The sequence below is a fragment of the Pipistrellus kuhlii genome, unplaced genomic scaffold, assembly GCF_014108245.1.
Source record: "Pipistrellus kuhlii isolate mPipKuh1 unplaced genomic scaffold, mPipKuh1.p scaffold_m20_p_6, whole genome shotgun sequence".
Lineage (NCBI taxonomy): Eukaryota > Metazoa > Chordata > Mammalia > Chiroptera > Vespertilionidae > Pipistrellus > Pipistrellus kuhlii.
The window spans coordinates 53,729,655-53,751,411 of record NW_023425562.1 but is presented as its reverse complement, the minus strand read 5'-3'; the positions used below and the strand labels follow the sequence as shown (position 1 = coordinate 53,751,411).

The window sequence follows — 21,757 nt, the reverse complement described above, 5'->3', positions numbered from 1 at the left end:
AGAAGGAACAGCCTGTGCAAAGGCCCTGGGGTGGGAAGGAGCTTGTCATGGTTAAGGCCAAGGAGGTGGAAGAGGCAGGCAGGGACCTACAGGAGCTAGGAAGGAGCCCGTGTTCTATCCCAAGAGCAGCAGGGAGAGGGGTTTAAGCAAGGCGACCTGAGGGGGTGGGAGGTAGGTGACTGAGGGGGTGGATATGGAACTCCATAAAGAGAACTGCTCCTCTAGGGAACGAGGAAGCTAGCCAGGCTCTCATTTCCCATCTATTTCTTTCTTTATCATCATCCCGGATGGAGGCAGGAGAGGAGAGAAAGGTGGTAGTTTAAGTCGCATAGACTCGAGGTTCAGATTCTGGCCCTGTCACTAATTAGCTCTGTGACCTTGGTCAAGTCCCCTCCCCTCTCTTGGCCTCAGTTTTCCCATCTCAGAAATGAGATCCAATGAGGCAGCGGCTTGGAAAGTGCCCTGAAGATCGTAGCGTGCCCTGGCACTGAACGGTGGGTGCACATGTTAGCGCCGTCTGCATCTGGATGGAGAGGGCCTTTCTGGGAGTGAAGCTGGACTTGAACTACGCCAGGCCAGCGCCAGGGCTCCAGGGAGGGGACAGGCTTGGGCGCGAGGAGGGCCTCAGCGTTCCCGCCTCTGCTCCTGCCAGGTGTGCTGCTGACAATGCTGGGCATGTGGTCCCTGCTCCTGCTCTGGGGTCTGGCGGCTCCGTGCCAGGGGCTGCTTGAGACGGTGGGCACTCTCGCTCGGATTGACAAGGATGAACTTGGCAAAGGTGAGCCCGCCATGGACAGTTGGGGAGGGGTCCAGCGGCAGTGCCGATGGCCCCATCCTTATGCTCAGAGCGCCTGCTTTCAGGAACAGAGGGAGCAGGCTGCGATTCTCAGCTGCAGAGAGAATGCAGGGGTGTAAGGTTTGCTCGCAGACTCAGAGTGGTTAGTTCACTTTCTTCTGAAAGGGGGACGTGGTGACCTGGGCTGAGGCCCATGGGACTGCATCAGCCTCAGGGACGCGTACAAGTGGGGTTGAGGAGGTCAAGGGGAGGGTGCTGGCCGAGCCACGCTCCTGGGGTGTGGGAGCATTTTGTGCTCCGGGGTCCCACTGCCCCGGTGACAGTCTCATGGGCAGTAGAGCAGTCCTGGATAGAAAATGCTTCAGGGAGGCCACCCCCACCCTGTCCCAACCTCCACAAGGCGGTCCCTCTGTCTTGCCCTGCTCACCCTCTGCACACAGTCAGGCTGGGGTGCCCAGGAGGAGGAGCAGAGGTTGCCTTCTCCATCTTGGTCAAGCCCTGGTGGCTGTGCGCTCCCTTCTTTGCTTCTGTCCTCCTACAAGGGGGCCCCGGGTCAGGAGCCCTCGTCATATTATACTATCGGTACCAAATCTGATTGGCTGTGTGGCTTTGGGCAAGTCTCTGCCCCTCTCTGGGCCTTAGCTTCCCCATGTGTAAAAGGAACCTCTCTCCCCCCTCCCTCTCTGCAGCCATCCAGAACTCACTGGTCGGGGGTCCCCTTCTGCAGAATGTGCTGGGCTCGGTCACGTCAGTGAACCAGGGCCTCCTGGGTTCCGGAGGGCTGCTCGGAGGAGGCGGCCTGCTGGGCTACGGAGGAGTTTTTGCTGTTGTGGAGGAGCTCTCTGGGTGAGTCACCGCAGCATAGCTTCCTGACTGCGCACCTACTGTGTGCCCCACAGCAAGGCTGGTCTTTCCTTTCATGCAGGGAATAGAGGAGAGATGGTGTCTCTTTAATGTATTGGCAGGCAGTGGGGGTGATATCGGGAGCCCTGAATAGGGAGTCCCAGGACCCGGGTCAGAAAATAAAGAGCCTACTGCGTGCTATGCAAGACAGGAAGGGCAGCGAGCCCCTGTGGTTGAGCGCTCCTGCTCTGGGGTCGGACCCAGTTTCTCACTGTGTGTCCTGGGCAAGCTGCTCCGTCCTCTGGGGTGATCCAGGTGCCTGCACGGCTCCCGCTCCCCTCTTCTCCAGGCCTCTGCTCTGAACTACCCTGCCCTGACCAGCCCTTCATTGTCCCCTTCCTTCCTTCCAGCTCTCCAGGGGACACACCACTCACTCCCTGGCACCCCATATAGTTCACTGCTTTTTCCTGTCTCCCCTGCTAGATGTATACCCCAGGAAAAGCGGGACTTTTGTCCGACCTGTTGAATGCCATGTCCTCAGTATCAGAAATAGTGCTTCACACACAATGAATGCTAAAACATATTCTTTGAATGCATGACATCACATAATAACTCAATACCACCTAGCCAGTGTTTTCTGGTGCCTGGCACGGGGCAGTGAACAGACTGCTCAAGCTCACCCAGCTGGGGAGTGGGCAGGGTGGGGAGAGGAGTCTGGGTATTCAATCGCAGCCCACACTGCCTGCCCACAGCAGGTGGGACCGGCCCAGGGCTGGCAGTGACTCATGGGAAGGTCAGAGGACAGGCCCCAGATGAAGGCAGAAGGCCGAGAGCCAGGGCATGGGGAGAGCCACTGTGCAGGAGGGAACGGGTTGCTGGGGGAGGGAGAGGGGATGAATGTGCATCTCCCCACATGGCAAATGTCTCCGAAAGGAGCTGGTAAGGGCTGACATTGCTGTTGCTTGAGGACCACTGTGTGTCACTGTGGCCGGTATTGTCAGTATCCCCACGTTACAGATGGAGAAACCGAGGCACACAGCAACAATGTGATTCGCCCAAGGTCACACAGTCAGTCAGTAGTGGAGCTAGGATTTGAACTGCTGTCTTTTATTGGCTTCACAAAACCAGCTTTGCATGAGGTCGTTGCCAGGAAAGTGAATTAATGTGTGTCAAAGAGCTAAATAGAGGTTTCCATACACTAAATGTTCAATAAATACTATTATTATTATTAATAGATCTAGTCCCCCTGCCCCCCCACAACTGTAGAATTCCCCATGGGTCCTGAGGCTTCAAACACGAACCAGACAGTGCCCTTGTCTCAAAGAGTCCCCAGGAGGAGGCAGAGCCCAACAATGATGATCTTGGAAGCTCAGGGCAGTGATGGAGGCAGCCCAGAAAGCACGTGGACACTGGGGCAGAGGAGGGCGTTTGCCCGAGTCAGAGATGCAGGGAGGAGGGCTTCCTGGAGGAGGGGATGCCCTAGCGGAAATCAGCAGAGCCGAGATTCTGCTAACCGAAGGTGGCAGTGGGATGGAAGGAGAGTCAAGAGAAGCGTGTTTCAGACGGAGGAACAGTCTGGGCAAAGACCGAGAGGACAGAGAAAACAATGGACTGTGGGAGTTGTGTTTGGGAACCACTTGGATTGCATGCTTGTGATCAGGGGTGTGCGAGTGGAGGGACGATGATCCAGGCTGGAGACTGAACCAGGACTGAGGCCATGGGGAAGGGTGAAGCGAACAGTTTATTTTATTTTATTTTTTTAAATATATTTTTTATTGATTTTATACAGAGAGGAAGGGAGGGAGATAGAGAGTTAGAAACATCGATGAGAGAGAGTCATCGATCAGCTGCCTCTTGCACACCCCCTACTGGGGATATGCCCGCAACCAAGGTACATGCCCTTGACCGGAATCGAACCCGGGTCCCTTCAGTCCCCAAGCCGACGCTCTATCCATTGAGCCAAACCGGTCCCGGCTGAAGTGAACAGTTTAATTCGCTGAGCCTCCGATGGCGATGATGATTCTACACTCATTGGGCATACGCTGTACCAGCCGTGGCTCTTACATTATCTCACTTATCTTTGCAACATTGCTATGAGACAGGTACTGGCATTATGGTCCCACTCCGCAGACGATGATGAAACCGAAGAGGAGATGCCTGGAGCCGCATTTGAATTGCGGCTTAGAAGTGGGGTGGGGGGCACACGCTAGAGGGCTGGGGTGTCCCAGGCACTGAGAGGCTGGCACTGGGGGCCCTTCCCCTGACTCCCCCAGGCTGAAGGTCGAGGAGCTCACGCTGCCACAGGTGTCGCTGAAGCTGCTGCCGGGGTTTGGGGTGCAGCTGAGCCTGCACACCAAGGTGGGCCTGGAAGGCTCCGGGTGAGTGTGCCCCGGGAACCTCTACCCTATTGCTCCCCACCCCATGCCACTGCCCTCTGGGGATCCCTATCCTACTGCCCCCTATTTCCCTCACTCTAGCTTCTCTCTGAGAGACTCCCACACTACTGTTCCCACCCATTACCCCTCCCCATGATCTCCACCCCACTGACCCCAGGGGCTTCCCCTTCATGCTCCATGGAGACCCTACCCCACTGTTCGGGGCTCACTGAAGAGATGGGGGAAGAAGGGGCAGGGGTATGCAAGATGGGGACCTACAGGGAGGCAGGGGGTGAGAGGAGGACATGGGGACCAGATCACTTGCAAGGCCACCCAATTGGCCCATCAGGGTCCAAGCCGGGGTGGCGTGGTGAAGGAGGGCCCTGGTGGGTGGGGGCCTAGAGGCCTAGCCACACCCCCGGCACTCCCTCTCGCAGGACCCTGGGGGGCCTCCTGCAGCTGGCAGCGGAGGTGAACGTGTCGTCGCGTGTGGCCATGGGCATAAGCTCGCGGGGAACGCCCATCCTCATCCTCAAGCGCTGCAGCACGCTCCTGGGCCACATCAGCCTGCTCTCAGGGTGAGTCCGCAGCTGGAGCCCATGCCCATGGGCATCTTCTGGATCTCTCCGGAGCCTGAACTCACCCCACCTCCAGCCTGCCTGCCCCCACCCTTCACCCCCACCCATCATGAGACCCTCCACGGACAGGGACTCCGGCTCAGCCCACAGCTTGTACCCCCCACCCCCGGGCGTCCCCCTTCTCCGGCCTGAGATCCTGCTGTCCCCTCTCCCACACAGAGCGGAGCCTTCTGCGGCCCCTCCATCGGATCTACCAGCGTCCCGGTCCCTGCTGTCCTCACACCAGGGATCCAACGCTATCCCTGACTTGCTGTGTGACCCTCAGGGGAGCCCCCTCCCAGTCTGGGCCTCAGTGTCCCCACCTGTATCTGATGATCTGGAAGGCTCTGGCACTTCATGTGTGTTCTTCCCACAGCGGTTCAGGCACAGTGGCCCTTCCTCCACGGTGCTGAATGATCCCTCCCAGGAGACAGTGGAGGCCCAGAGAGGGCCAGGGAGGTGCCCAAGGTCACACACCAGGTTGAGGCAGGGATGGAGGTGGGCTGGTCTCTGGAATTAGGCCCAAGGCTTTGCCCAGGGCCCTGCACCCACCCTCGGGGGCACCTGCCTCCTTCCCACCTCACGCGTTGTGTCTCCCCCAGTTAGTTTCTACATTCCAGGCCTAATGGCACACCCCATCCCATCTTTGCTGGGTGGCCCCGAGCAGAGATGGGTCATCAGACAGCTCTGTCTTAGCTCCCAGGAACAGGGCGAGCCAGCGTTGCTCCTGTCTCCAGAAGGACCTTCATTAGGGGATCCCAGATAGGGTCTTTGGGCCCTTCAACCCCATTGGCTTCCTCCTGCTCCAGTGGGTCCTGGAGGGGACGGAGACCAGGTGGTGCTGGTGTCCTGTGGTTGTGGTTCTGCGGTTGTCACCCCTCCCTCTGTGCCCCTGTAATCCTTAAACAGACCTTACCATCCACAGGCCTCCCTCTCCTTCCTTCCTTCCTCCCTTCTTCAAATACTCATTCATTCAACAAATATTTGTTGAGCCCACACTCGAAGCCAGTTCTAAGTTCAAATGTCACGTACGTACAATGTTGGAGGAGACAAAGGAGCAGATATTTACCGAGCGGACGGTATACCTGGTGCAGAGGCACTCATGTTTAACCTGGGCAGCAGCCGCTCTGGGAGGCAGGCGCTGTGCAAACGGGGAGCGGAAATCCTCCCTGGGCCTCAGGGCGAGGCAGAGCCAAGGTGTAAACCCGGTCTCCAAAGTCCAGCCAGCGCCCTGCCCGTGACCCAGGCTGGCACCGTCCCGGGCGGCGGCCACACTCTCAGGCTTCTCCCTCCCCCAGGCTGCTGCCCACACCGCTCCTGGGGCTGGCGGAACAGACGCTCTTCAAGGTGCTTCCGGGACTGGTGAGTGCGGGGCCAGGCACACCCTGTGCCCGGGCTGCGCCCCCCCCTCCCCTGGCTTTGAGTAAAGCTGGGCGCCAGGCAGGATTAGGCTGTCCTTCCCTCCCACGCCCACCGGGTAATCCATCCTGGCCTGCCCACACTGCTCAAGTGCCGCCTGTGAGTCTGTGTGTATGGGGATGGGGGGGGGGGGGGTAGGGGACTGCTACAACTCCTCCCCAGACCTCTGAATCCTAAACTTACAGCTTCGATGACCTCACTCTCCTGCTCCCAAATTAATGTCCCTTTCTTAGCCTCTGCCCTGTCTCTGCCACCTGTACTATTATTATTATTATTATTATTGCCTTTAAACTTGGCTTTAAACTCGCTTTGAATAAAACTTGGGTCACTGGATGATTTTCAACTGAGCCCGGTGCTGGGCATATGTGTCAGAAAATGGCATCCTCGTGTATCAGTACTTCCTAAGAGGAACACGTTATACCTGCCCTGCTCCAGGATGCTTGTCCATGGCGGCCCCAGCCATCAGGGGACACGAGCCACACTGGAGGAAAGATGGTCTGGCCAAAGGCCCATCGCATTGAGGCCACAGCAGGCAGGCTTACTGGGCTCACACAGCCAGCCCAGGGCAGCCCTGCCTCCTGAACCCTAGCCCTGGCAGGACCTCTCTTGCGGGTCCTTGTGAAGGGCACCTGTGGAGGTAGCAAGGGCACGGGCACCTGAGGTTGGCAAAACTGCCCTGGACTTGAAGAAGCCGATCAGAAAGTAGCTCAGGGGGAGAAGGGAAGCCCCAGCAGCCAGGACCCCCACCAGGCCCACCTCAGGTGGATTTCAACAAAGGGGGCTGAGTTTAAATTGCGACCCCTCTCCAGGGTCTGTGGGACGACAGGCTGCGACACAGGATGTGTGTGACTCAAAGAGGCTTTAAAAACGAGAGCTAATCACCAGCATTTAGAGATTGGAGATTTCTCCTACCGATCCGATTTCTGGCATCTCTTGTGCAATCGGCCGCCCTGGCCGCCCAGTTCCTCCTTCCCGCAGGTCACATGGCGGGCGCCACGGGGCGGCTCCCCACCTGTCACAGCCCCTGGGATGTCCTCGCATTTCTGCGACAGGCAGGCCTGGCTGCAGGGGCCGTGGAGTTGGAGGCCCCAGGGCTTAAGTGAAGAGGCAGCCCTCCCTTCGCCCTGAGCACAGCTGTGGCCTGGGCAGGCTGCCATTCTTCTCTGGTCACCGGTGTGGGCGAAGGGCCGGGGCCGGGCCGCCTGAGGTTCCCGCTCAGGCGGACTCGGGTTCTGTGATCCGCAGACTCGGGATTCTGCAAGCCGAGCCACCTGCTCCCTGTCCGCACCACACAGGAGTTCTCAGAAACACGCTGGCGCAGTCCACCCCCAGACCTCTGAATGCTAAATGCGTGCAGTGAATGCAGTGACTGCCTGGCTCGAGCCTGGCTCTCCGGATGGAGGGGGAGGCACCCTTCCTGGGGGCCCCTAGGCTAGGTCTCCCGGGGTCCGGCAGGGACCTGAGACCTCAGAGGGAACAGCGGCCTTTGTCCCCGCAGACGAGGGCCTGGTCCACACACCCTAGCTGGCCTCTGAAGTAGGTCTCCCCTGTTCTCCCAGCATCCTTTGGGGGTTTTCTAGGGGGGCCCATGTAACTGGCCCTCCACATCACCCACTGCACCCTCCCAACACATCAAGCCCCTGCCTCTGCGTGTCCCCCCACCCTTCTCTACATTCTGCCTTGCCTTGGTCCCCAGGATAGCAAATGTTATGACAAAACGGGTATAGAAAATGCAGCTGTCCCTGCGCCAGGCTGGGCCCACTCTTATTGTTTTGTAACACCTGTCTCCCCTGGACACAGCTGTGCCCCGTGGTGGACGGTGTGCTGAGCATGGTGAATGAGCTCCTCGGGGCTGTGCTGAGTAAGTTGGGGTCCGACCCCCTCCTTGGCCCCTTCTCCTACCCCCTCCCATTACCCCAAAGGGTGGCGGTACCAGGGCGAGAGGAAGGGACAGGATGCTGGGACCTTCCACTTCCTCCTCAGGCTGACGAGGCTGCCACTTTGAGGAGCTCCCGCGGGGTGTGGGCTGAGGCTGGTCCAGCAGGAAGGGGGACTCACACTCTGCCCCCAGCTCTCTCTCTGCTGGGGGCCTCAGGCACCTGGGGTGTCCAGCATGGTCAGAAACATGAGGCAGATGTTGTTATTATTGTCTGGACAGACAGGATGACAGGCCCAGAGAGCTCAAGTAAGAAACCCAAGGCCCACAGCCACAGTAGCCACCTGTCTCCTCAAGCCTATGGAGACATGGACGGATGCCTTTTGTGTGCACAGATGGGCTTTGCCAAGTGTAAACAGGTGTGGCCGGGACGAGGCCAGAAAAGCTGGGGCAGCTGTGAGAGAGGCAGGGCCGCAGTGACACCAGCGCTGGAAAAGGGGAGTCCTGGCCTGGCTTCTGTGGCCGCGGGCTGGCGCCTTCTGTCCAAGCCTCAGAGTTGATCTGTTTAGTGAGGATGACGGTGGTGCCCAGGCGAATACTCAGTAGAGTGCTAGGCACTCAATACGTGGAAGTAGGGCCGGTTATTTGGGGGGGCTTGGCTCATGGGGTCTTCCTCCCTCCCTCCCTCCTCTCCCCACGCAGGCCTGGTGCCCTTGGGGCCTCTTGGGTCTGTGGAATTCACTCTGGCCACACTGCCTCTCATCTCTAACCAGTACATAGAGCTGGACATCAACGTGAGTCGGAAGGCCTTGCCGGGCGGCAGGGGGGCGGTGGAGGATACTGGTGGAGGCTGGGTGGGAGCTGCTGGGTCAAAGCACGTGGGTGAGCAGCCCTGAGACCTTCCGTGCCGTCTCCTCCCCCTGCAGTCCATTGTGAAGAGCGTGGCTGGTGACGTCATTGACTTCCCCAAGCCCCCCAAGCCCATCAAGGTGCCTCCCAAGGAGGACCACACGTCCCAGCTGGCCGTGCCTCTGTACTTCTTCAGCACCATCTTTGGGCTCCTGCAGACCAACGGTGCCCTTGACATAGACATCACCCCTGAGCTGGTGAGTGTGGCACCCTCCCCTGCTGTGCCCTGAAGACACCAACGGCCCAGTCACATCAGCACTGATTAGCCTAGACGAGCCCCTTCCTCTGTAATTGCTGATGGATGATGATGGCCCTCCGATCGGCTAAGTCTAAATGGGACTTCTGAGTCATTCCTCCCAGGGAGTTACTTTCAGGTGTTCAGAACCGGCAGTGAAATGTAGCCAGCTGTTTATCCTGGCATCAGACGCTCCCTTTCAGAGTCGAGAGCCCAATTTTATACTGAAGTGTGGATGACTAACATGTCTAATGCTTTCTCAAGAGCAGATTTGAGTCGGAGAGAGGAAAACTAGGCTTAGACTGTTCCAAAGGTCACTTGGACACTTGTTGTGAAGCCTCTAAGATCTCTCTGCTTCCACTCTGGCTCCTCACGCCTCACAGATGTCTGGAAGGTTCACCTCTCAGGAGCCGCATCCAGAGGCATTTTCTCAGCCTTACCCCTCTCCAAAGGCAGTGAGCTCTAAGCCACCTGTCTCCATGCTCCCCGCCCCCCAGCCTCCATCTACAGCTCAGGTCCTAGGGGAGCACTTCTTCATGTAGGGTCCAGAGAGCACGGACCAGGCTCCTGAGCTAGGAGGCAGGCGTCTCCTTGCTGGAGGGAGGTGGCAGTCATAGCCAGGCAGAGACTCTGAGTGTGAGGATGCATGTGCCTGAGCAGTGTGTGTGTGTGTGTGTGTGTGTGTGTGTGTGTGTGTGTGAGAGAGAGAGAGAGAGAGAGAGAGAGAGAGAGAGAGAGAGAGAGAATTAGGCAAGAGAGGGATTTCAGAGGCCAGGTGCTATCCTCAAGTGCTGTCCATGCCCAGGGGGTGATGGCCTTGTGTTGGGGGAGAGTCTGGGAATCCTCTGACCAGGGTCAGATCCCTGGGCCTTCAGTCTGTGAGGGGTTTGAAGGTTCTGGAATTAGCCTGCCCAGGTCACATCCCGGTGCCATCGCTTACCAGCTGAGTCTAGAGAGGAGCCTCGAGTTCCCCTCTCACAGAGTGAGAGTAGCCAGAGCACCACCGCTTTGGGCTGTTGTAAATGTGAAATAAGCAAAGGCATGTGCTCGGCTTCCAGGGAGCACTCAGCGATCACCGGCCACTGGAAGAAGCGTGAGAGTTTGTAGAGATGTGCATGTGGCTGGTGAGATGGAGGTGGGGCAGAATGTGGACCAAACTGGCCTGTGTGTGCTGAGGGGTCCCTGTCCTGTGTCTGCGTTCACCGTGTCCTCTCATTTGGTCTTGGGCCCAGGTTCCCAGCAATGTCCCAATGACAACTACAGACCTGACAGCTTTGGTCCCTGAGGTGAGTGACCCTTCTTATGGCCTTGATCATGGAGCACTTTCCTGATGAGCCTGAATGGACTCCAGACTCTTTCTCAATGCATTTCTCCACAGAGCTGTAATGGAATGTTGACTCTAAATTCACACTCAAGTGTGAATGGCTAGCACTGTGTCCTTTCCTGACAGCAGAGTGGAAAGGACCAGGCTTTAATTGCCCCAGAAGTCAATTAGACATGTGTCCTATGGCTGTTCCTTTTCTGTCAAGAAGACAGAAGACTCTTCTCAGGCTACTGAGTCCCCTCCCTCCTGCTGCCTTACTTCACCTTAGTCTTGGTCTCCTCTGTCACACGAGAGAAGATGTAGGGCACTGGCTCTGGGGGGGAAGAGGAAGGAGAAGATTCAGGGAGGACCCCAGTACAAGGCTGCGGGGCCTGGCCTCAGCTTTCCTGTTCATTCACCTGGGGCTGGAGCAGATACTTTCCAGCTGTGAGAATCTGAATTCATCCTGAGGTTGAAATACTACTACAAAGTCCTTACATAATAGCAGATGCTGACGGAGCTTGGAAAGAGGTCCGCAAGATCTGGGTGTCTACCAGAGAGATGCAGAGGGAAGCTGAGCTTGGGGACACAGAAAAACTGTGAATCCTTAAAGTGGGTGATTCAAACCAGCCTTGGTGGGCATGGCTCGAGGCCTTAGCTAAAGGGCCTAGGAGTCTCAGGCTAGGGATGAGATTGGGGCTAGACATTCAGAAGCACTTCCTGAGGGCAGGAGCCATAAATGGTGGAGAGGGACTTGGGGGAGGGACCCATGGAGGCAGCAAGCTGGGCCGTGTCCCTCCAGCTCCGGGAGCCTGGACCTTTGTCCTCCAGTTGCTGGCCTTGCTGTGTCAGAAGCCAGAGCCCCAGCTCCACGTCTGGGTCCGTGGCTTCAGAATCTGAGAGTGGAATCTGTAGTTCCCTGTCTGTCTGATCCTGCATCTCTGGGAGATGGGTTTGAGGAATCGGTCCCCAGACTCTGGCATTCAAGGGACTCCAAGCTTCTGTGACTCTAATTTACATGAATTTTATAATTCCATGATTCATGATTGTAAGACTCAGAATTTCCCGATTGTGTGACTCAGTCAGTCAGTCAACCAACATTCCCTGAGCACCTACTACGTGCCAGGCCTTGTGCCAGGTGCTGGGAATCCAGGAGGGGCGAAGGTGAGAAGGAGAACAAGTCCCTGTGCTGCAGGAGCTGCCATTCTGACTGGGCTGGCAGACATTGGGCAAATGAGTGGAGAGAATGGGATGGTCCACGCAGATGAGGAGCGCAGGAATGGTGCTCCTAGACAGGGTGCTCTGCACGCCTCCCTGAGGGGTGACCATTGAGCACGAGGCTGAAGGAGGTGAGGGCAGGGACTGTGCAGGATCTGGGAAGACATTTCCAGGCAGGACGAACAGGAATTGCATAGGCCCCGAGGTGGGTGCGTGCCTGTCAGGTGAGAGGAGCAGAAAGGAGCTGGTGAGATGGAGAGGAGGGCATGTGGGGACCGGTGGTGGGGTAAGATGGAGAGGAGAGCATACAGGGATCGGTAGTGAAGGGGGTGAGATGGAGAGGAGAGAATGAGGGGGCTGGTAGTGGAGTGAGATGGAGAGGAAGGACTGAGGGGACCAGTGGTAGGGTGAGATGGGGAGGAGGGCAGAGGAGGGGTCATGCAGGGCTGGTGGGCCTCGGGGGAATTTTGAGTCTGGTTCTCTTGTTCCATGAGTTGGTGGTGTCTCCCCATCTGACTGTCAATCTCACGGGGGCTGAGACCATGGTTCAGTCTGTCGCCTCCGCACCCAGCATGGTGCCAGTGGGTGCTCAGTGGGTGCTCAGCGGGTGCTTGTTGACTCTCTTGAGTCACTGGCTGGCTCTCTCAGTGGGGCATCTAAGCTGCCTCGGGCCCTGCTCTCTGCCTCTCCCCAGGTCCTGGGGGAGCTGCCCCCGGGCCAGCAGCTCCTGCTCAGGCTGCAGGTGAAGCAGGCACCGGCGGTCTCACTGCAGAAAAAGAAGGCCGCAGTCTCCATCACAGCCAACATCCGCGTGCTGCCCCACCTCCCTGCGGGGGCCCCGGAAGCCCTCTTGGAGCTGAATGGGGTGAGTGGCTAAGGGAGGGAGCCCGGCACTGGGTTCTGAGCGGGCTGACCCTTTCCAGGCTACTGGGGAGTAGGGTGCCTTCCCCTGATTTCAGGGTGGCACCACCCAGGAAGCCCCTCTCCTTTATTGTCACCCTCTGAGCTAAGACCCAGGTGCCCACTTAGACTTCCTCATCACACATCTGACCAGGCCAAGGCCTGTCCAGTCTGCTTCCCCGGGATTCCAGGAGTGCTCCCCGTATCCCCATCCTCTCTGTGCTCATATATCTCTTGGATGACACTATGACTTCTTCCTGCCCCCTACCTCTCCCTCCCACCTCCAAACACACATCTGGGCAGAGGCAGGCCCCTCCCCTGCTCACTCTCTGCCCTGGCTGCCCATGGCCTAGCACATTCCATACCCCCTGCCTCAGCCTCTGCCTTATACTCAGGGCTGCCAGGCCCCACCTCCCTGTCTTTGCGTGTACAGGGACCACCCCCTGCACTACCGTCTCTCTCCTCATCTTTCAACATTCAGCTCTGGTGTCACCTCATTGGACACCCACCCTTGCTCCCCAGCAGGCTGGGCTGAGGGTCTCCCCAAGCTTCAACAACCCCAAAGCTTCCTCTTGTATAAAAAGGATCACCATCAGTTGTTCTTTTTTAATCCTCACCTGAGGATATGGGAAGAGAGAGAGAGAAATAGAGAAACACTAATGTGAGAAACATCAATTGGTTGCCTCCTGTATATGCCTCAACTGGGGACCAAACCCACAATCTAGGAATTTGCCCTGACTGGGAATTGAACCCACAACCTTTTGGTGTATGAGGTGATGCTCCAACCACCTGAGTCACCTTGTTCTGAGAGACCCGGATGCCCCTTCACTTTTAATAATCTAGTTTAGGGGTGTCGAACTCAATCAGAGAAGGGGCCAAAATCTAAAATCCAGCCTAAATCGTGGGCCGAATGGTTTACTGAACAGTCATAAACTGTCATTGTGATGGAAACGCAGCGGAGTGCAGTGATGACAGCGCGGTGCGGGCCACCTTGCAAGGCCTGGCGGGACGGATTTGGCCCGCAGGCCTTGTGTTTGACACATGTGATCTAGTTCTTGAACACCAGGTCCTTCAAGTTACCTGCTCACAGCCCAGCAGGATCCTAACGCACAGCAGGGCCTCCGTAAGGGTTAGTGGGAGGAACGGTGGGGATTCACCTGTTGGCCTGTCCTCAAGTTCCTTCTGTCTGATTCAGAGTAACCTCTGCCTCTTCCCCCTGCAGGTTATGACTTTAAATGCCCAGCTGGCTCCTTCGGCTACCAGGCTGCACCTCTCCCTGTCCCTGGAACGGTAACCTGGGATCCTGGGCCTTGGCTGTAGGACCAAGAAGAGGGACCTACAGGAACCTCCTTCCGTTTATCCAGGACCTGCAGGGCAGGGGATGGTGTTAGCCCATTTTCACAGATGGCACCTGGGGCTCAGAGAAGCAGGTCCAGAGCAGGCTTCTTGCACAGCGCCGCCCACAGGCTGGCCCTAGAGATACACCCGCTGCCAGGATATGGAGTCCAAACTCCTGAGTGATCAGCCCCAGAGGCTGGCCACAGAGATAACTTGCCGGGATGTTATAAAATGCCTCGTTATTCAGGTGCATTCGTTATTTCTCTAATCTCCCCACTCCTGTGGGAACTAGGCCTAATGGTCTTCTTTAGGACCAAGATGGTGATGCTGGTGGCAATCCTTCCTCTCGGGAATGGCCCTTTACCATTTACAAAGCCCAGGCTGGCACAGTGGGTTGTCCCTGGGAGCAGGCCTGCCATCAGGGCCTCCATTCTCCAGGCTCAGTGCTCTCACAGTGGCCATGGGTATGGGCCTCTCTGACCCTCCCCTGGATTTGGGGTGGCTTTCCCAGGGTCTCTGAGATCTGCCCATCCTGGCCCATAGGCACCAGTGCTTACCTGACCCTACTGAGTGTCCCTTGTGGCCCCTGAGGCTGCATACAGATGCCCCTTGCAAGGCTCCACTGCTGCCCCATTTCTAACCTCGCCTGCTGCCTGAGTTCGTCTCTCATTCCTGGTGGCAGTTCCCGCCTCAGCCCTTCAGGAGATGGAGCTCCTGGCCAGGCTCTGGCTCTGGACCTGTGTTTGGCCAGCTGCGATCCACTAGTGCCTTGTGGCCGCTAGGGTGCCCGCTGGATATAGAGCACCCCATGTCCAGTGCTCAGTCTATGGAGAGCCACTCTTCAGAAAGGTTCACCCACTCGCCCCGAGTCAAACAACTCAGGCTCCAAAACCACGGAGTCAGAGGTGGTGGTCATGGTATCTCAGAAGGAGGTTCGATCCCTCCAGGTCCATTTTACAGGTGGGAAAACTGAGTCTCTGAGTTAAGGCTGGATAGAGACAGAGTTGGGCCTATAACCCTGTTTTCTGATGCTGGAAAGCTAGGGGTGCATGCTGTGGGGTGGGGTGGGGCAGAGCACTGCTCAGCGGGTGTTGGGGTGGATGCTGGGACCCCCAACACCCCTCTTCTCTCCAACAGGCTCAGTGTCAAGCTGGCCTCTTCCTCTGCCCACCCCTTTGATGTAAGTTCCTGGGAGGGTGAGCAGCTTGGCAGTGGTGAGCGTCCTCTAGGGGGGCTGGACAGGAGGTGGGATGAGTCCATGAGCCACATGACTGATCTGGCCCCAGTCTGAGCCCTGCCCCAAGCCAGAGTGGACAGACATCAGGGCATGTGTGTGTGTGTGTGTGTGTGTGTGTGTGTGTGTGTGTGTGTGAGATCACCCTTAGGACAGTGAATCTGAATCTCAGGACCTATCAATGTCTTGGAACCTTACAAAGTCATAAATTTCCGGAATCCCACAAAGGTTCACACAAGAAATAAGGCTCCGGAACTCAGAAAGTTCTCCTGTTTCAGAGCCCCACAGAGCCCTTAGCCTTCTGCTTCTCACATAGTTCTGTGGTTCTGGAATCTCATGATCCTCTCAGGTCCTAGAACATCCTAAGGGTTCTTAGGTTAGTAGGAACCTAAGATCAGACCACACAGAGTCTCCTGGAGCTGGTGCCTTCCCCTCCTTCTTTCTCAGGCACAGGCCCCCTCCTCTAGGAAGGCAGCTCCTCTAAGCCCACGGGGCCCAGGGGGAAGCTGTCCTAACTCAGAGTCCCCTCTGGGGTCACTGGTAGATAGTCCACCCCAGTGGGCCTGTGCCCACTAGGAGCTGTGTCCCCAGGCACGAGGGAGGCTGGGGCAGCTGGACCTTGGGTTTCCCTCCCCGGGAAGGAGCGGGCTGCTCCCTGCATAGCCACCTCCCACCCTCCCTATGCTCTCTTGCAGGCGTCCCACTTAGAAGAGTGGCTCAGTGACGTGATCCGGGCGGTGTACGTGCCGAAGCTCAACGGTACGGGTGGCCTCCACTGTCTGTTTGGACACGTGGAGTGTCTGAGCTTGGGGCTGCCAAATCTGTTGCCTCTTTCCTTGTTCTGAGAGACACTGAGGTTGGAGAGGGTTGATGCCCATTTCTGAGCTGCAAAAATTGAGGCACCGATATTTCCATTCACACAACACTGACTAGCATCTACATCGCACCCCAAGAGCTATCTGACCTGGGTCCTCTCCTCCAGCTCACAACCCAGAGGGGAATGCTCACATAAGCTATTGATGAGAATATATGGCCCAGAATGTGCAAGGACCCGACAGAACCTCAGGGAGGCTCTGCCGAGGGGCCACTGATGGCAATACAGAAAAAGAGCATTTTCATTTGAGTTTAGTAGGACATGTAGGAGTCTGCCAATAAGAAAAACTGAGTCCCCAAGAAGAGAAGTGGCTGGCTCAAGGAAAGTGGGGGAATAAGGTCTGCAGGTCCCACCCTGGCCCCCCTCATATCTTTGCTTTCAACCCTTTCCTCTTCGCAGCGGGCCTGGATGTTGGCATTCCCCTGCCCAACGTTCTCAATGTCAGTTTTGGCAACGCGGTGCTGGAGGTCATCGAGGTGAGCGTCTGGATGGGCCGCACGTGTGTTTGCGGAGAGCCTTGCTTGAAGCGCCTTAGGGGAGTGCTCTGCTCCTCATCTGGTCTGCCCACGCACTGTTTTTCCAAACTGCTCCGGGAATTACAAACGACTGAGCTTGGGAATGGTAAACAGATGGCACAAGTGCTGTCACTCCTTCCTTCCTAGCCCATGGCACGCATTGCCAGTCAATTATAATACAAAGATCTTTCCTGATCAATTCAGACCCATGTCTGGCCTATCAGGTGTGATCTCGGATTCACTCACAGGATGGCAGTTCCCTTGGTCCAGGAGTGGCACGTACCTGTACTGTCCCTCCTTTTCCTGTGCCTGTGGCAGGCGTGGCTAACAGGTCCTGACTCCTTTCTTGTGGAATATACAATATAATAGACATAGCCTCACAATCCTTTTTCAACCCAGCACAACTTTGAGTTTTGGAACTGTTCTGGGAGGTAGAGCAGAGTTTTGAACCATTTCCCAGATGAGAACCAAGGCTGAAGGATGTCTGATTTCTGGCCCAGGTTCAACACAGTAAATTAATGGATAAATGGCACTTGAATTTGCATCTCTTAAGAACTAAAGTCAGCAAATCAGTGACCTTTCTCACTCTGGATGTCATTCATTACGCATTCATTATTTGTTCATTCATTCATTCATTCAATGAGTGCCTGCTGTGTTCCAGGTGCAGTGTTAACCTCAGCCATGGGAGGGGCACAGACATGGATGCAGAGATGGGGTGGAGGTGGGAGCACAGGTGTGTTTGGACTCAGAGAGCCTAACCAAGAACCGTTGCTCCTTGCAGAACGCTGTTGTGCTGACTGTGGCATCCTGAGCTGAGAGATGGCCGCTCCCCCTCCCCGTTGACTGCCAAAATCCTGCCTCTCAGCCTCTCTGCCTCAGTTTCCCTCCCAGTCTCTAGCCTGTGTCAGTGACAGTATAAATGTCCCTTATCCACCCAGGCCCCCCCCCCCAGGTGGTCTGGCCCTGCAGCTGTGCCCCGGCCCGGATGGGGACTGCAGGGCTGGCCAGAGGACTCTGCTTCAGAGAGAGCTCTGGGACCACAGTGGCCGGTCCCTGGCTTTCAATAAACTGTCTGTGTCAGCATCTCCTGGCTAGTCTCTTCCCCAGTCACACACAGGCCACCTTGGCCTCTGCCTCTGGTGCCCTCCTGTGCTCCAGGCAGGGGCTCCTGGGAGGTGAGGGGACTAGGGGCCTAGTCATTGTAGCTTTGTGTCTCAAGCTTACCTGGTTGGCCTGATTCTTGTGCCACCTTCCTCCACCTCTGCCCTAGCTCCCTGTGTCCCTCCTTACTCCCTTCTCTGCTCCTCACTCCGTTTTTCTAAATACCTCTTCCTTCATTCTGTCTCCCAGTCAAAGTACTAAGAAGAGTGCCTGGCACATGGTGAAGAATGTGCATGATGGGTAGTCAGGCCTTTGAACAGCCCTTCCCTCTTCCTGGGGCAGCCCTGTCCCCTGTGTGCCTGGAAAACTCCTATCACCCCTCAATGCCCGGGCACACGCAGCTGCAAACCTCGCCGTGCCCCAGGCTGGCCTGTTACTGTATTTGCCACACGGGATTGTCACTGCCCTGGTCCCATTTTCCCACCTGACCAAGACCCCCTCAAGCAGGGGTGGCGTCTGCCTCATCGTGGTGAGTCCTGTGGCTGCACAGAGTGGCGATGAGAGCAGCTAACCTCCTTTGAGTGCCTATTGTATACCGGGCACTGTGTCAGATGCTGAACACCCCCTTTTGGACAGCTCCTAAGTGGCAGAGCCGGGATTCGAACCAGATCCTTCCGACCCTAATTCCAAAGCCTGGGTTTTGCTATGCTACCAAAGTAGTACCTGCTGCATTTATTGTATGCTTACTAAGTGCTTTAGATACATCATGTCATCGACTCCTTGAATCAACCCTCCTGTCTAGGAACTATTTTTACCTTTATTTTATAGTTGAGGAAACTGAGGCACAGAGAGGTTAGATGATTCACCCAACGATGCAAAGTTAGGAATGATGAGGTTAGAATTTGAATCCAGGCCTCTGAGTTCAAAGCCCAGGCTCTGAACCCACACTTGGGGAGCGGGAAGGGGGCATGACCCAGGAAGTGCAGGGAGCCCCTGTGCTGAGCTTGCAGCCCTGAGGCTGACAGCTCGTGGGGGAGACAGGAGCTGCTGGACGGATTCTGTTTCCTGGTCCCTGAGCCCCCCATGTGGCCCCCTGCGGGCTGAGTCACCTTTGGGTGAGTCACCTCCCAGGGCCCGGTCGCTCCAGCTGCAGACAAAGGTGCCTTTTGGACGCTAAGCCCAGGTGACCTCCCTGAGGCGCCACAGTTACACTAATCCTCCTGGAGCCCCAGGGGGTAGGCCTGCACTTCTGGCTGGGGCTGCGGATGGGCACAGAGCCTTAGGGGACTGACAATAACCACCTTTGTGTGTGCACTGCCCCCTACAGTATACAATGTGCTTTGGTCCCTGCGGGCAGAGGCACAAGGCCCTCTTCGTACTGTATTTCGGTTTAAAAAGGTAATATATCTGTTGAGCGAGCACTTATATCACACCAAGTGGGAGGCAATGGGGAGATGAAAGGGGGCTGCTGCTTACTGAGCCTCCATGAGGCTCTGGGCACATTCTGGAAGGTTCCTATGAAATCCTCAAAACCCTACTGGAAAAGTGCACTGAGGCCCACTTCTCAGAAGGCCAGGCTGAGGTCCTGGAGGAGAAGTGACCATCAGGTCACATAGGACAGGGGGTGGGGGTGGAAGCACAAGTGCATGACTCTTGGGGTCCCTGTCCTTGGAGCTCTTCCAGCCCCTACAGATGATGGGGCAGAAGGTGGTCCAGGCGCCACCTCATGCCCTTCATGGTTTTCGAAGACTTGCTGCCACAAGAAGCCAGTGAGGACCTGGGATGATGAGGATGAAAATGCCATCTTCTGAGCACCTACTGCGTGCCAGGCCCTGCTCCCAGCTCTTTGCATGATTAAGTTGCTCACCCCTCCCGACATCCTTTGAGGCCAGGTTGCTCCTGTCACTGTCTTCAAACCAAAGGAACAGCGGCTTGGAGAGAACTGGCAGCCGAATTCAGACCCAGCTCCCAGCTCCGGGGCCTGTCCATTAGTGTGCCCACAGCAGCTGAGGAAACTGGGCTCCAGAGAGGGGCTGGCCCAGGAGCCAGGGGTCACAGCGGCAAACTTGACGTCAACCATGCCTGCCTTTAGACACCCACTGCCTCCTGGGAAGGAGGACAAGGATCTCCTTGCAGAGTCCAGGAAAACACACTTCTTCTCCCCCTGACTTGAGCAAGCCTTGGCAGGGAGAGAGAGTTGCCCCCTTACTCCAGAGGATTCTCTGGTGGACCTAGTGGGGCAGGGAGAAGGGGCATCAATTAAACACAGACATAGGACCTAGGCTGGGGCTGGGGTGAGAAACTGGGAGAGCTCCTTGTCTAGTGGGAGTAAGAGCATTCATTCATTCATTCATTCATTCATTTACAGCACTGGCAGCTGTGCCTGAGCTGGGCTAGGGGTGGGGCCCAGGCCTGCTTTGCCTGGTTTTCCCAGAGCAACACCATCTCAGTATGGGCTGCAGGACCCTGAGTGGCCCAGAGGAAGAATCAAAGTACTTTGATTCATCAAGCGGATGAATGAAAGCTTTCCAGAGCAGCTGACATTTCTGCACGAGTTTGAGCGGTGGAGTCTGGAGAAGGGTGCTGTAGCTTGCAGGAATTGCCCGTGCAGAGGCCCAGAGGCAGGAGGCTGGGGCAGAAGCAGGACGGAGTGTGGAAGGCAGACTTGCCTTGAGTGCCAGGGAAGAGGTCTGGGCTGCGTCCAGCGGACTCGAAGGGGCAGTGGTTGCCTCTGAGGGGCGGGAGCAGGTATCAGCTGGGAAGGGGCAGGAGGGAGCGTTCTGAGGTGATGGAGATGCTCTATGTTGAGAGAGGGCTGTGGGCTACATGGCTGTATAACATTGTCCAAACTCCACAAATAAACATTTAAGATTTGTGACTTTTACCGCACATAAATTTTACATTTAAAGGAAAGAATCTTCATGGCATACATGTTGAAGTGTTCAGAGGGACATGTGCTGTTGTCTGCAACTTACTTTGAAATACATTATATATATATATATATATATATATATATATATATATATATATATATATATAAAGGATGGATTAACTGATAGACATATAGCTATGTGATAAGGGAATTATAACACAGTTTTAATGGTAGAAGTAGCTGGTGGGTATAAGGTGACAAGAACGTTTCATAATGAATTACAGGGAGAAAGCCTGCAGCTCAGAAAAAGGCCAGCTTGCTCTCTTCACACCAGCCTCAAATTTGAAGGGTCAGATCCATATACATCTCCCTGAATTCTCAAATAAGTCCTGTGAGGTGGGGATCATACCCATTTAACAGATGGAAATAACAAGAGGCACAGAGAGTGGAAGTGGCTGGCTCAAATCATGCAGAGAGCTGGGAAATGAGCAGGCTTTGAGCCTGATGCTGAGTCCAGTCGGGGCACATCCTGCCGGCCCAGGCCACCTGGAGTGAACAGGGCCTGCCATGGAGCTGGAAATGAGATAGATGCATTTGGGGATGTTCCCAGCTCACCCATCTAGGGGCCTAGCAGGGGTCTCCAGGAATAGGCCTAGACCAGGGGCTGATAAACCCCAGCTCATGTGACACCATCCGGGGCTGAGCACAGCTCTTGGAATTAGCCACAAACCGCAAACCCTTGTGGTTTTGGGGCTCAGTGCCCAATTTGCAGAGCCAATCTGCCTGGTCTCTCATAATTATACAGTATTTCCCTCCCTGGGTTTGGACTCCGGCTCCAGATGCTATATAAGGGGCCTGCGCCCAGACTCAGCGCAGAGCAGAGGGGCCAGTGAACAGGACCTCTCAGGACTGAGCTGCAGGGGCGTTCCAGGGGTAAGGAGGAGTCTGTTTCCCTTTCAGGGTCCAGGCTGACAGGGGGAAGCTGAGGTCTGCTGCTCGCCGATGCCAGAAACCCCTTCGTTAAAAAGCCCATCTTTTTAACCGGTGGTGGCACCTCACTGAACACAGAGTTATGGGCGGTGGGGTGAGGACGCGGTGAGGAAGACAGAAAAGATCTTACACATATTAGTCTTTCCTATTCTAGTATAAATGAGTGCCTCTGGGACTCTCCTGGGAGTAGTGGGAGGAGAGAAAACACTTGGGGGCTTGGAGAACTTCCAGAGAAATGGGAGCAGGGAAAAGGGAAAGAGGATGAATATGGGGGAGGGGACTGAAGCCGACCATTTCACAGTTTGGCCCAGATGTGAGGGGGTGACTCTCGGAGGCTGGAGA

At 56.2% G+C, this 21,757-nt stretch overlaps 1 protein-coding gene across 1 annotated transcript; it reads left to right on the top strand.

Moving 5' to 3' along the window:
- The first annotated feature begins 660 nt into the window (after window positions 1-660).
- BPIFB3 (BPI fold containing family B member 3) lies at window positions 661-17,526 on the top strand. The gene is made up of 15 exons (XM_036419847.2): window positions 661-778; window positions 1,486-1,642; window positions 3,913-4,017; window positions 4,452-4,592; window positions 5,930-5,993; window positions 7,851-7,911; window positions 8,629-8,720; window positions 8,853-9,032; window positions 10,303-10,356; window positions 12,286-12,456; window positions 13,714-13,781; window positions 14,967-15,009; window positions 15,759-15,822; window positions 16,337-16,413; window positions 17,234-17,526. The coding sequence occupies exons 1-15, from the start codon at window positions 667-669 to the stop codon at window positions 17,261-17,263; spliced, it is 1,419 nt and encodes a 472-aa protein (XP_036275740.1). The 5' UTR covers window positions 661-666; the 3' UTR covers window positions 17,264-17,526.
- Window positions 17,527-21,757: the final 4,231 nt, after the last annotated feature.

Bases quoted from the DNA above. Each gene is read 5' to 3' on its own strand.
- BPIFB3 (XM_036419847.2), top strand. From the start codon at position 667: ATGCTGGGCATGTGGTCCCTGCTCCTGCTCTGGGGTCTGGCGGCTCCG. The intron at 15,010-15,758 runs GTAAGTTCCTGG...GCTCTCTTGCAG, and splicing joins CCTCTGCCCACCCCTTTGAT to GCGTCCCACTTAGAAGAGTG. The intron at 15,823-16,336 runs GTACGGGTGGCC...TCCTCTTCGCAG, and splicing joins GTACGTGCCGAAGCTCAACG to CGGGCCTGGATGTTGGCATT.